At 48.8% G+C, this 12,798-nt stretch overlaps 1 protein-coding gene across 16 annotated transcripts in view; it reads right to left on the bottom strand.

Annotated features, from left to right (window-relative positions):
* Window positions 1-2,140: 2,140 nt before the first annotated feature.
* The window catches only part of PAQR8 (progestin and adipoQ receptor family member 8), a 99,397-nt gene continuing 88,739 nt past the window's right edge, over window positions 2,141-12,798 (bottom strand). For 15 of the 16 annotated variants that reach the window (XM_010973880.3, XM_074348901.1, XM_045509372.2 and 12 more), the window contains one exon: window positions 2,141-5,123. In XM_010973880.3, the coding sequence (XP_010972182.1) occupies window positions 4,041-5,105 (1,065 nt within the window). In that variant the 5' untranslated portion in view covers window positions 5,106-5,123 and the 3' untranslated portion in view covers window positions 2,141-4,040. Of the gene's footprint in view, window positions 5,124-8,908; window positions 9,925-12,798 lie in introns of those variants that run through there. The other variant, XM_045509378.2, reaches the window with a different exon arrangement.

Here is a 12,798-nt window from a genome sequence, read left to right as displayed (position 1 = left end):
CCTCTGGAGGGGAAAGGAGAGCGTGCCGTCCTTTTGTAAAGGGTCTGCTCCAAAGCAGGTCCCAGCCTCCCGTGGGTTTGGCAGGCCATCTGGCCCTCGGGCTATGATGGGGACCAAGTCCTGGAGAGGGGGACCCTGTCATGGCCCAAGATGGGAAGAGGCTGGTCTTGCTTTAGCAAGCAGGGTCCCTGTGTCCGACCCTCACTGTGGTATCATCAGTGCCAACATGGTACCTGCCACCAATCAGTGCTCATAAATACTCACTAAATCAGTAACTGGAGAGGGGTAGACCTATTAACCGTGACCACAGAAGCATCTGCAAACTGTCCAGGGTCCCTGCTGCTGATAAAAAACGGTTTGGGCAAAATCTCTTGGTTGATAGTTGCTAAATTTCACAACATATACATTATAGTACCTGTTATGGTACAATAAAAGTATATATAATTCATAATTTTTAGGTTTCAAAAAAATGTGGTCCATCAATTCAAGTTTGGAATGTTTAACATTATTGTCCATGAAATTAGAAATATTTACTCAGTTACATTGAAATCCTCAGAGAAATCAACCCCATAGCTTTTTAAGAGGGGGAAGCAATTGACTGACGCACAAGTGGGGATGTGGCGGAAGGGAGCATATGTGGGGAGTCTGGGTGTGGAGGGCTTTTTTAAGCTTTTATACTTTCCCTCTTCAAGGTGGCTGTGATGTGTCCTGATCTCCTCCTTCTGGACAATGTTTGTCTAGATAAGACCTTTCTCTAAGATGAGCCTTGTCAAAGGAGCCTTTGTGAAGGGCCTAGTCAAAGGAACGAGGTAGCTGTGGACAGCACAATATTCCACTTACAAAATCTGTTTAACTGTCATTTGTGTAAGCAGAGTTATATAAACAGAAAATAGTTCTATTTTTTTTCTTCGCCACACAATCAAGCCAAACACTAGGACCAGCACCATCAGGCGGAAGGCATGGGGCCCAGGGGAGGGGACCGTGGCCACGCCCTGAGTCAGACACGGGCGCCATCTGGAGGACCCCCTTGGAACTACAGTGCACCAAGTGAACCACCTAACGTTTTCAAGCATTGGAGGGACAGCTGGTGAACAGGTGGGCAACTGAGGCAGGAACCAAATGCCTCCATCCCGTGGCCTGAGCTATCGTTTCCAGCTTCCAGCAGAGGATTGAGAATACTGTTAATAAGTGAGGCACCTTCAGCCGAGGCAGGAAATGCAACTCTAACATCCAAAGAGTGTTCACATTAGCTCTCTGGTCAGTCTAGGTCAGGAAGTGCCTGCAGTGTGTCCTCAGTTTGCTGCATCCTGTTGTCTCTTCTCCCGACCTCTAGTGGGGGCGGCACACATATCCATCAGAATCTGTATTCCCAAGAAGATGTAAACGAGTAAGAGTTTAGTTTGTTTTAGAAGCATCTACTTTTTGATTGGCTGCAAGGCTTAGTTAAAAAGAGAGAGATTTAACGGCCGAATTTCCCAGAGAGGTCAACTGTCGGCTTTGGTGGATTAATAAGAACCATCTCCTTTATCAAATACTTAATTATTCCTTTTAAACAAACTAGATCTCTGCCTTACTGATACAATCACTTTCATGAAAATGTGTTCAAAGGACTAAGTATTTAAACTCTTAAAAGTCTGAGTAGTTAAAAACACCTGCGTTTTCTGTTGATCTATTTCCAGTGAGATACTGGTAATTTCTTATGAGATAGTAGTTCCCTCCTTCAATGCTTCTCAAATATCTCTTGGGAATAAAAATATTTTTTTAAATTTCTAATCACTTGAGGGACCAATATTTGTGTAAACTAACATAAACATTTTATGAATTTCGTATTCATATCTAAAAGTTCAGTGTCTCCATCTGTACTTGTCACAGACGGTTCTGTGCACAGGCTGGTCTTGGTCTATCTCCTGTTCTCTTTGAAAAATATGTGCATTTGGCTCAAAGATCACTGCCCACCACAACCACCACAGATATAGTCAGGAGCATAACTTACACCTTCCTTCCAACTTTGAAAAGAATGTCGTCTCCGAATCCATAATTACGAACATTGCAGACATTTTCTCGTCCGCATTTAAAACTGACCCCCTACTTGCGCTGTGTTGACATAACTTTCCATTCCCTCGTTAGCAGTTCAGCCCGGTTCGGTGTTGCTAACTTTATTGGCGGTGAACTTGGTCTGAACACCAGAAGCTTGTGTAAGACATCGGGGTAGCACAGAAGTTCAGGGGTTTGACGATTAACAGGAGAAATCCATCTAGGGGAACAACAGAGCTAATAAGACACAGGCTTTCTTGATATAAAGGTTATAGGAAAGCTTTGCTGAATTCCCCCCTCCACACACAGAAATACTGGTTGAGTCTTCTGAATTGATAAGTGATTCTGGTGTTCTGAAGTTTCTTCCATCCACGGGTTGGAAGGCAATGAATTCTTTTTTCTTAACCTAATGACCCCAAAATTGAAAATTCAACATGGCCATGGATTAAGTGAAGCGTTTGTACGTTTCCGTTTATAAGACCCAAATCCCACACATCTCTCAAGAAGAAGAAAACAGAGACCCCAAGACAACAAAGTAACAGTAACAGAAGAGGTTCATCAAACGGGAGTGAAAAACCACTTCTCTTTTTAGTCAACAGAGACCTTTTACTGATAAGAAAGGCAGCCTCTAGGGAGGTTCCCACAGTCCTGTCGCTGCCACCCCCTTCACCAGATCAGTGCAGAAGTCAGTCCTCAGGGAGGGCTGCGTGGCCAGAACACGGTGACTGCAAGTACCACCCATCCCATAGCAGCTGCTGGACAGCGATGTCCTAAACAGAGCATTCTGCCTACGGGACGCCTGGTTCACTGCTCTTACCCAAAGGAGCCTTCGGGGACCAACCCACGATGAGCGTGCACACACACGCACACACACACGCACACACCCATGCCTGTCCTGGGGCTTGATTATTTGAAGCTGCTCTAAAGCTGAGGACCCTGAACTAGCGTAGTCCTTTCTGGGGCAGCTTCTATTTAAGCAGCTGGACCCTGGGTTCCTCTTGAAATAACCGAACCCCTGGTGGGACTCTTAGAACAAATTCATGTTACCAGGGGTTTTCTGAACATGCTGAACATCTGGAGAAGATTCTCTGGAGCAAGCCCCAGATCCGGCAGCACTAATAAATCTTGAGTCAGCCTGCGATGCCCAGTCTAAAACAGAAGGGTCCCAGGACACCCAGTGGTATCCATGCTTGTTGGCTGGGCCACGTGGGGGCCCTTGGCACTGCATTTTCTAGTACCGTTTACATTAGTATTATATGAGAGTAAACTTCCTGGATGTCCACATGGATCTAGGCCTATCCTGGAAGGATGACTGCTTCATCAGCCTCTAGGTCACCACGCAAGGTACAGGTGGGAGTGAACAGCATGTTCGAGAAGACAGCCAGGCAGACATCATCCTGAGAAAAGGGTCAGTGCTACAGTGGGCAAGGGAAGAAGGACCAGAAGTCGAATGAACCGAGTAATGTATTACGTCAAAGGGTTTCACTGAATCGTCTTGAAGATTCTGACTTCTCCACCCCAGACCATCTGAAATCCAAATGAAATCGGGCCCTTGGGTCAATGTATCCAATCACCAAAGACCAACATTGGGTAGGATGCCCATCTCAAACAGTGTGGTCCAGCCACCAACTCCCTGTCCAGTCCAACTGTATTATCCCTCCAGCCCAGGGCTTGCCCTGGAGGCCACAGTCAGAACTCGGCTAAGTTTTCAGGCATCAAGATGGCTCTTTATTCAGTGTCTGACGAGTCTAAGCCAAGGTCCCGTCCCTTCCTGTGTCTCCTAAGGCCGTGGCCCAGCGGGGAAAGGAACAGTCCTCTCACTAATGACAATGACCACAAAGCTCTTGCATCCTTGGGCCTCCCAGTGCCATAACCAGAGCCACCCCTGGAAATGTGCACTCATTGAAAAGCCCGCTCTTCAGAACAAAAAGTCAGCGCCCCTGGTTGTATCAAGTTTTCCCCAAACCACAACAGGCTGCCTCCACGCCTCATCGCACCTGCCAGCCTCAGGAATCTTTCTTGGTCAGTCTGGCTTTGATTTTTTGTCTCAGGAGGGCTGCGGTGGCGGCACTGCAGGCCACCAGGACAAAGAAGGAGAGGCAGGCTGTGTAGACGGACAGGGGACTGTGGCGTTGCAGGAAGATCTCCTGTCGCCCCTTGTAGTCCAGGAGGATGGCCTCCAGCTGGGAGAGCGTGCAGACAGACAGAAACGCATGGAAGATCTGATGCCCGTGGCCCACGATGTCACAGGAGCCCGGGAAGTACTTCTCCGGAACCGGGCAGGAGAAGAAGTAGGCACTGACCAGGAAGAAGACAATCTGGAGGGTGTGGTACCAGACCGCCTGCTCCTGGCAGCCAGACAGGTGGCACAGGACCACGCGATGTGCCACAGGGCTGATGTCCAGGATGAAGGCCAGCCCCGCCGGCACCACCTGGCAGACCTTCCTCATGACCGGGTAAGGCCTCCGGTAACGGTACTTGGCGTAGCAACAGCCGGCGCAGGACAGCCAGCCGCAGAAGGCGGCTGCGGGCAGGAAGAAGAGCCAGAAGCGCTCGTACCAGGCCTGGTCGGAGCTGTAAAAAAAGTGGACCAGGGCGCTGCCATACTGGTAGACGCTCACGCCCACGTAGTCCACGAAGTAGAAGGTGTAGTGCGAGAGCTCGGACTTGGACTGCAGCAGGTGGGCCAGGAGGCTGAAGGTGAGGTACGTGATGGAGGACAGGACGTAGAGCAGCAGGGGCAGGGCGTGGGCGGTGGTCCACGGCAGGCCCTCGGCCTCCACAAAGGCCCAGAACCGCAGGAGGACGGCCAGCGCCGCCAGCAGGTGGGTCCAGACATTGACCACCTCGTTGTGTTTCTGGAAGAGGCTGAGGAAGTAGTAGCGCCACTCGTGCCCAGTGGGGCGGTAGCCGGCATGGATGTAGGGCTCCCGGAAGAGCTGGGGCACGTCGCTCTCGGGGACGGTGCCGGGCATCTTGGGCAGCCCGTCCTCCAGGATCTTGGGCAGGCGGCGCAGGTGCTGCCCGCTCACCGACAGGGTGCTCAGCCGCTCCAGGATGGCGGTCGTCATGGCTGCACGGGATGCAACCTAAAGGAGACAGAGCAAAATGGGCAAAACTGCGGTGAGGCGGGGCTGAGCCGAGCAGGGGTGAGCCATGGGCTAGGAAGTGCAGCAGGGGAGGCGGGGGCTGCAGACAGCGTTCTTCGAGCCTCAGTTTTCTCATAGGTAGAATGACCGAGTTGGACCGAGATCCCGTTTTATCCTAACCTTCTGATCTTGTCTCTGCTACCCACCCCAGTGTGAGGCCAAATCATATCTCGTAAAATGGAGTGTTAGGTATGCTGTTTTAATGACATCTGGAAGGTGATGAAGGGTATACCTTTCAAGCTTTGGAGTTTTCTAGATGACATTAGAATGTAATCATCAGACGGGCTCTAACAGTACGAAGTACTATATTGAAATATAAATATGATCAATATTGAGAAGATGTGGTATATTTATACAATGGAATACTATTCAGCCATAAAAAACAACAACATGACGCCATTTGCAGCAACATGGATGCTCCTGGAGAATGTCATTCTAAGTGAAGTAAGCCAGAAAGAGAAAGAAAAATACCATATGAGATCGCTCATATGTGGAATCTAAAAAAAAAAGCAAAACAAAAACAAATACAAAACAGAAACAGACTCATAGACATAGAATACAAACTTGTGGTTGCCAAAGGGGGTGGGGGGTGGGAAGGGACAGACTGGGATTTCAAAATGTAGAATAGATAAACAAGATTATACTGTATAGCACAGGGAAATATATACAAGATCTTGTGGTAGCTCACAGCGAAAAAAAAATGTGACAGTGATTATCTGTATGTTCATGTATAACTGAAAAATAGTGCTCTATACTGGAATTTGACACAACATTGTAAAATGACTATAACTCAATAAAAAAATATTAAAAAAAATTACCAAAAGTCAATTCTAATAATATTTTAATAGCTTGCAACTATGAATACATTTATCCATAGAAACAATGTTATGCATAGAAAGTAGATCAACAGACTGGTCTTCAAAGATTTAATTTAATTTAAAATGTTGCATGTTTACAATGGAAAATATTATGACAATATGGTAATTAAATAAAAGGAGGGAAAATTAGGAAAAAAAAGATCAATATTGATATGACTGATGGTGGCCTACATTTCTAGCGCACATAATCTTTTTTTTAATTTATTTTTATTTTTTAAATTTTGGGAGAGGTAATTAGGTTCATTCATTTATTTCTTTCTTTTTAGAGGAGATACTGGGGATTGAACCCAGGACCTTGTGCATGCTAGACATGCACTCTACCTCTTGAGCTACATCCTCCCCCCACCCCCTGCCCCAGGTACCTAATCTTAAATTATCCACGAGTTTCACTGGGAACTTGAAAATCTCAGATAAGCAAGAGTAACTTGAACCTCAAAGTAAAGACAGACAAATGAACCATCGAGCAGGTTGGTAAAGACAAAGGCATATTCTGGAAAGTGTTTTATCAGTCAAACAAAATTAACATGTGGCCTAAATTTAACATAAAATCCAGTTGCAAAGATTGTGGCGTTTTGTTTGGGGTTTTTTTGTTGTTGTTGGTTGGTTGATTTGTTTTTAAATTATGCTTTGGAAAGCAAGTCGTTCTGGACTTGCCTCTCTTGGGTAACTCAAATCTGTGCCCAATAAATTTCAGGCCTCAAAGATGTTGAATTTGCACTTGGAATTTTTAGATGATAAATAAGCCAGTTGAACAGAGCGATCCTTTCGTAAAATGGCTGCAGAATTTCCCATGAAGTTACCGAGCAAAGCAATGGACGCTTAGCCTATCGACAGAGCTCTTCCGTGCTTCCTACTTCTCAAATGCCTTTCTTCAGAAAAGTTCAAAATCCAGTTGATCCAAATGGGCCTACTCCTTCCAAGCCGTTCTGCTGCGGGATACAGCAAGTGCTTCTCAGGGCACTGCAGATTTTAGCCAAGAAAACGTAATCTTCCTACGCACTCTTCTTAATCCATATTGGCAGAGGAAAAATACCCCATCAGGTCAACGTAGAAACAGCCCAGGGAGACCTGGAGCCAAGTGCAGCCACTTCCGGGGTGACCTTGGGCCAGCCCTAGAACCCACTAAGGTTCAGTCTCTTCATCTGTAAAGTGGGTGATCATTTTACACATCGGATGGATGGGCTGGTGTGCCATAAATGTGCGGATAAATGAGAGAATCTAAACGAAGTGCTAGCACGCTGCCTGGCCTGGCTGGGTGCTTAGCGAGCTACTGTTTGATGACTGGGAGCTGGCCTCTGTGCTGGGGGCACAGAGACTGATACCATATGCTCCCTGCCTAAGAGGAGGTCAGAAGCTACAGGGCAGACAACAGAAGAATCATGACAGAAACATGTGATGAGTGTCCTAGTGGTTCACTGTTTGTGTTTTTCTTTAACATTGATAAAAGATATTTATTTAGGGACAATATAGGGGCCATCCATAAGTGATATGTAAAAGGAACAGAGAAAACACGTTCAAATAGTTCAGATGAGAGATACACTTGTGGCCAATAGACCACTGGTTCTCAGGGTCTCTGCAAAAAACCAGCATGGAAAGCGGGAGGGAGGGTGTGCAGGTTTCTCCAAGGGGCCCCTGAACTAAGTCTTAAGGAACAGTCAGCATTCCCAAGAGAAGATGGGGAAGGAGGTTGGGCAGGGGGTGGTAGGTAAAAGATGTCCAGGCAGAGAACAAGGTCCAAGAACTCATGCTAAGATACAGCCTGCAAAGCCCGGGGGCGCCCGAGGAGGTCACACTTGTGTGGCCAGGAGGAGGACCCTGACTCCAGAGACCCGAGCTACGGCCTGGAGTCCCATCCACAAGCCTGGAGCTCCAGTCTGGCTTCTGTCATCTGGGAAGCAGGGCTAATGACGCAAGGACTGTGTGGTGTAATGCTTGAAGAGCGTTTGACACAGGGCTTGGTCCCAAGTCAGCAAAGCACACTATGTTGCCATTATCATGACATCTCTGGTGTGGGAGGCAGGGGTGGTTGGTGAGCAGAGGACCCAATGCCCCTCTAGACCCGGTACCTCCTTTCACAGCAGCCTCTGTACCCCAGTACTGAGACCTGTGTTTAGCCAGCAGCCACCAGTGGTCCCCAACCAGGAACGGTGCCCATAGAGGAATTAAAGACAGCAAAAGAAACTTACTTAGTAAAGGACTGCAGGGTCAGACAGAAAGACAGAAAGAGAGGGAGTGGGAGAGAGAAAGAAAATGTCATCAGAATACCTTAATACATTTAAAAACAAAAAAGGGGGGGGAGGGGAAGAGGAAAGGCTAAGCAGTGCTTCCACTATCCGCCAGCAGGGGGATCCTAGAGCCTGAGGGTTAAGTTCTGCACAGTGACACCTCCAACTAACCTCGGTGGTAGTTGGTGACAAGGCCCAGCAGGAGTGAGGGAGGGGACAGGGGAGTTGGGATCAGATGGACCCACTGCAGGGCTGGGCCTGGGACAAGGGACGGCATTTCCAGTTACCCTGTTGCTGTTGGCTGAGAAACGATGATCTAGGGGCGCTGGGCTCCTTGGGGCTTGTTGGGAACTAAAAGGCTCTGTGCTCTAGACACAGGCTTCTGCCGTGTCTTGTGAAGCAGAGAGGGAAGTCAGATGGAAATATCAGTCTGGTTTTCCGACTGAGAAGAACAGAGGTGAGTCACTGGGGACATGAGAATCCCTGAAGAGGCTCCCCGCTATGCCCCGCCTTGCAGCCGTCCCAGGTCAAGGGTGTTCCCATCACCTCTGGGCACCCAAATCAATCAGAGAGAATTCTGTATCCGGGGAGAGGTAACACATGACTGCACAATTCTGCTCACCTTTCTGTCCTCTGAAATGGGGCTCTCATAGCAACCGTAGGTCCTTATGAAACGGCGAGACAGCTGAATTTCCAAAGATGGATGTCTGGTGCTTGGAACTGAGCACAGTTCAGACCTGGGAACCAGCGAGCCTCTCTGTTCAGAGGGAGAACAGACAGACCACGATACTGCCTGTGGCTGGTCTCCAGAGTCCCATTAGGGAGCTCGGCCGGCCCTGAAGAGCTCCTCTGGCCCCCTCCCCTCGCCAGCCTGACCTCATGGCTTTATGTCGACGCGTCCTTTTCAGAGAATTATTTCCACTGCTCTCCTACTTGTGGAAAATAAGCCAGGAAGAGGTTTATAGAACTAAGAAGCGGAGAGGTACGTGACCAAAAGGATATTAACTTTTAGCTTCAGAGGAAGAGGGGCACAAGAAGAATCATCATTCCAGTTACAGGTGAAGGCCTCCTTTTTCAGGGGTCTTTAAAATGCAGCCGCATGAGTCTTGGGGGCTCCTTAGTAACTCGGTGCCCTGGGGCACGGAGCCCACACCCACGAGGGCCTGAGTTCCAGGGATGCGAGCACCGTGACCTCCAACTCAGGGCATGACCCTTTACCTCCCTCAGCAAGGAGGGTGCTAGAAAGACGTAAGTCCTCTATCCCAGGGTGAAAAGGACCTAATTTTCCCTTTGGAAGCCCAGGGTCACGAAAAATTCGCAACTACTGGTCAGTAAGTGAGGGGATTATTTCTCTGTTCTTTGTGATGGACCCCCTCTTCCCTGCCCGAATTCTCCCTTCATCCAAGGGCAGCTCCCACGGCCGCACGACGGTAAAGAGTTCTAATTCTCTTGTCATCTTGAGCCTCAGAAGTCGCTGTCCAGTGAGGTCGACCCACCAACCCCTCAGACAGGCTTAACCTCAGCAAGCTGGAGTGGGCAGGCCTCGAAGGACCAGCTATACAGTCTGAGAGCAGGCTTCGGAGGAAGCCACATCCTGCCATCACCTTGTTGGTGCAAGCACACACGCTCCCCGCCACTCCCCTCCCCAGCCTTCCCCAGGGGGCCGCTCGGTCTCCGGGCCCCTCTGTCATTCCTGGCCTCTGCCCCCACGCACTCCACCCTCAGTCCACCAAGATGGTACCCTTCGATCTCCCTTGCGTGGGGCACCCTCCAACTCTGAGCTGAGACGGAGGAAATGTGAAGCTTCCTTGCACCGGATAAGCTCAAGTCTTGACAATCTGGATCAACCAGAGAGCTCTTTCAGAGCAAGGATGGTCTCTTCAACAGGATTCCAGGCTACCGAGGCCACAGAGGAAGAATAAAATAAGACCACAGACCTCAGGCAGCTTCAAGAAGAGTCAAGCTTCATGAATCAACAGCCACCACCACCAGACAGCACATAATGGAGCATTAAGTGGAGACAAATACAAACAGGCCTCTAGGGAGCAGGGCTGCTCGGGGCAGCTGGGCCGGCCGTGGGGACAGGGCCAGCGTTAGGCCTGGAAGGACAGGACTCAGACAAGTGAAGGTGAGGAGCGGGCCTCCGGGAGACGGGCAGGATATGACACAGGGTGGTGTGGCCTCCGGGCACCCACGAGCAGAGGGCTCGTTGGGGAGTAAAGAGGAAGCGAGTGGGCTGGAGGCCCCGGCATTGGTGAAATGAGTTTAGATTTGATGCCAAGGAAGGAAGAGGGGAGTTCTCATCCCTGGAGTTTTAGCATTGTTCTTTTTTTTTTTTTTTTTTTGCCACTTTCAACTTCTTACATCATTTTATTTTTATTTATCTATGTATTTATTTTTACTACAAAAAATTTAATGGAGGTACTGGGGATTGAACCCAGGACCTTGCAAATGCTAAGTACACGCTCTACCACTGAGCTCTCCCCCCACCCCTCATCCCTGGAGTTTTAACCTGTTCAGTCCTCATGTCACCTGAGCTCGGGGGATTCATGCTGCAGACAAAGGCTGCCTCTTGTGGCCTCAGTGACACTGCCCTATGTGGCCCTGCCTCAGTCTCCTTCTCCCATCACCCTGTCACTGCGGTGCCTGTGCCCTGGGCTCCACCATCTGCCCCCTCTTTTGCACCTGACACCTCTCGCACAGGCACTGCTCCCATGCCTTGGCTTCAGCCAGCACCTGGATCAGATGATGCCCAAATCTGTGCCTCCAGCCAGATCTTCCCTGAATTTGGATTCCAGTATCCAGCAGCTCTGGACTTGTCCAGATGCATATCCCACGGGCACTTCAAAGGCAGCCTCTGCAGACGCCTCCTTCAGCCCAGACCTGACGGCTTCCCTGCATCTCATCAGTCACAGAGGCCTGCTGATTTTATCTCAGGGTTTCTGGAATCCACTGGTCCTTTCCGTCTCTACTGCTCTCCCCTGATCCGGGCCTTCCAAAGTGAACTTGTGCTGACGAACACGGCACTCTCAGAACTTTCCTCCCCACATGGTGGTTCCCCCTGCCTGGCATCCTCAAACTCTCACTCTGTCCTCCAAACCACTTCAGAGATGCGGTCACCACACCCCTCCTCAAACCCCTCAGTGGCTCATTGTTTACGACACAAACTCTAGTCCTAATCCTAATCCTAACGTGCAAACAGGCCCTTCTTCTGCAGACCTCTTTCCCACTTCCCATTCCAGTCTCCTCTCCTGGAGCCCACACCCCCGCCACTCTGATGGCCTGGAACGTCGGCCTGGATCTTCACCCCGGGAGCTTTTCAAAAGCGCAACACTTGATCTGGATCGCCCTTGTCTGACAGCCTGGTTCATCCACTCCCTTCCCAGGAGCCAGCTCTGCCCAGCCAGCTCTCCTAACCCCGAGGCCGGACGAGGGCGCCCCAGCTCCCGCCCACCCTGGCCTCTACTTCTTCTGTCCTGGGGCCCTGGTCCTTGGTGATGCTGGCCAGCTCCTTCAGGGGCAGGGGCTGTGTGGCACGCAAGTTCCCAGGTCTAAAATGGCACGCGGCATATAAAATCATCATACACCTAATAATGACTTTCTGCACGAGTAGTTCTTTAGGCCCAGACATACGGTACCAACTTCCTTCTGTTCTGCAAGGTTGTAGAAAAAAAAAAAAATCATGCTTTGCAGGTTGGGAAGTCTGGCTGTTCATGTTTGCTCTGCTCGATGAGCTGTGTGGTCGAGCCCCACACATTCAACTACTTATAAATTTTCCTATAAAAGGGTGGGTGGGAGGAGATGGTTTCCTGTCTTTCTCTCGGTCAAAAAAGAGAGTAGATAACAACGAAATGGGCAGGAGCTGAACGGTACTTTGAAATGGCAAACTATGCACATTTAAGTACTAGTAATATCTGAGCTAAAGAACTCATAGAAAGATTATAGTTTATTAATACATATTTTTTTCCTACCTTATAACTGATTTTAATACAATCTTTGAAAACTGAAAAGGAATTTAATATATTTGGTTACATTTCTGGGATTTTTCATAATACCTCCCCCAACTGCTTTACAGTTTTAATTGCGTTTAGATTATAATGGGGTTGGAATTAAAAGTCCTATTTATTGAGTACAATATCGACACAATGAGCTCCATTAACGTTTACAAGAAAGTGTTATAAAATGTGACATCAAGCCTTGGACTGTTTAGGGGTCCAATCTTAAAAGTTTTATCTTGGGTACTCCTTTAAAGCTATTAACAAAGTTAAGAGTTTTATATCTGTAGTATGCCATCTAAAAAAATTAAAAGCTCCATATTTGGGGAACTGATGACATTGTATCTGGAGGCCAAAGCAATGGTGTTCCCGGATTTACTACAAGGGCCCCACGTGCACTAGTCACAGACCTGGAATAGCTGATTCCCTGGAGAAGCACTGGGCGAGGAATTAGCAGTCCTGGCTCTACCATGAACTGTGGGACCTGAGGCAAGTCACTCGACTTCCTTAGGTACAC

The sequence above is a fragment of the Camelus bactrianus genome, chromosome 20 (genome assembly GCF_048773025.1).
Source record: "Camelus bactrianus isolate YW-2024 breed Bactrian camel chromosome 20, ASM4877302v1, whole genome shotgun sequence".
Taxonomy (NCBI): Eukaryota; Metazoa; Chordata; class Mammalia; order Artiodactyla; family Camelidae; genus Camelus; species Camelus bactrianus.
The sequence above is the reverse complement of the archived record's forward strand: the minus strand, read 5'-3'. Positions and strand labels throughout refer to the sequence as shown.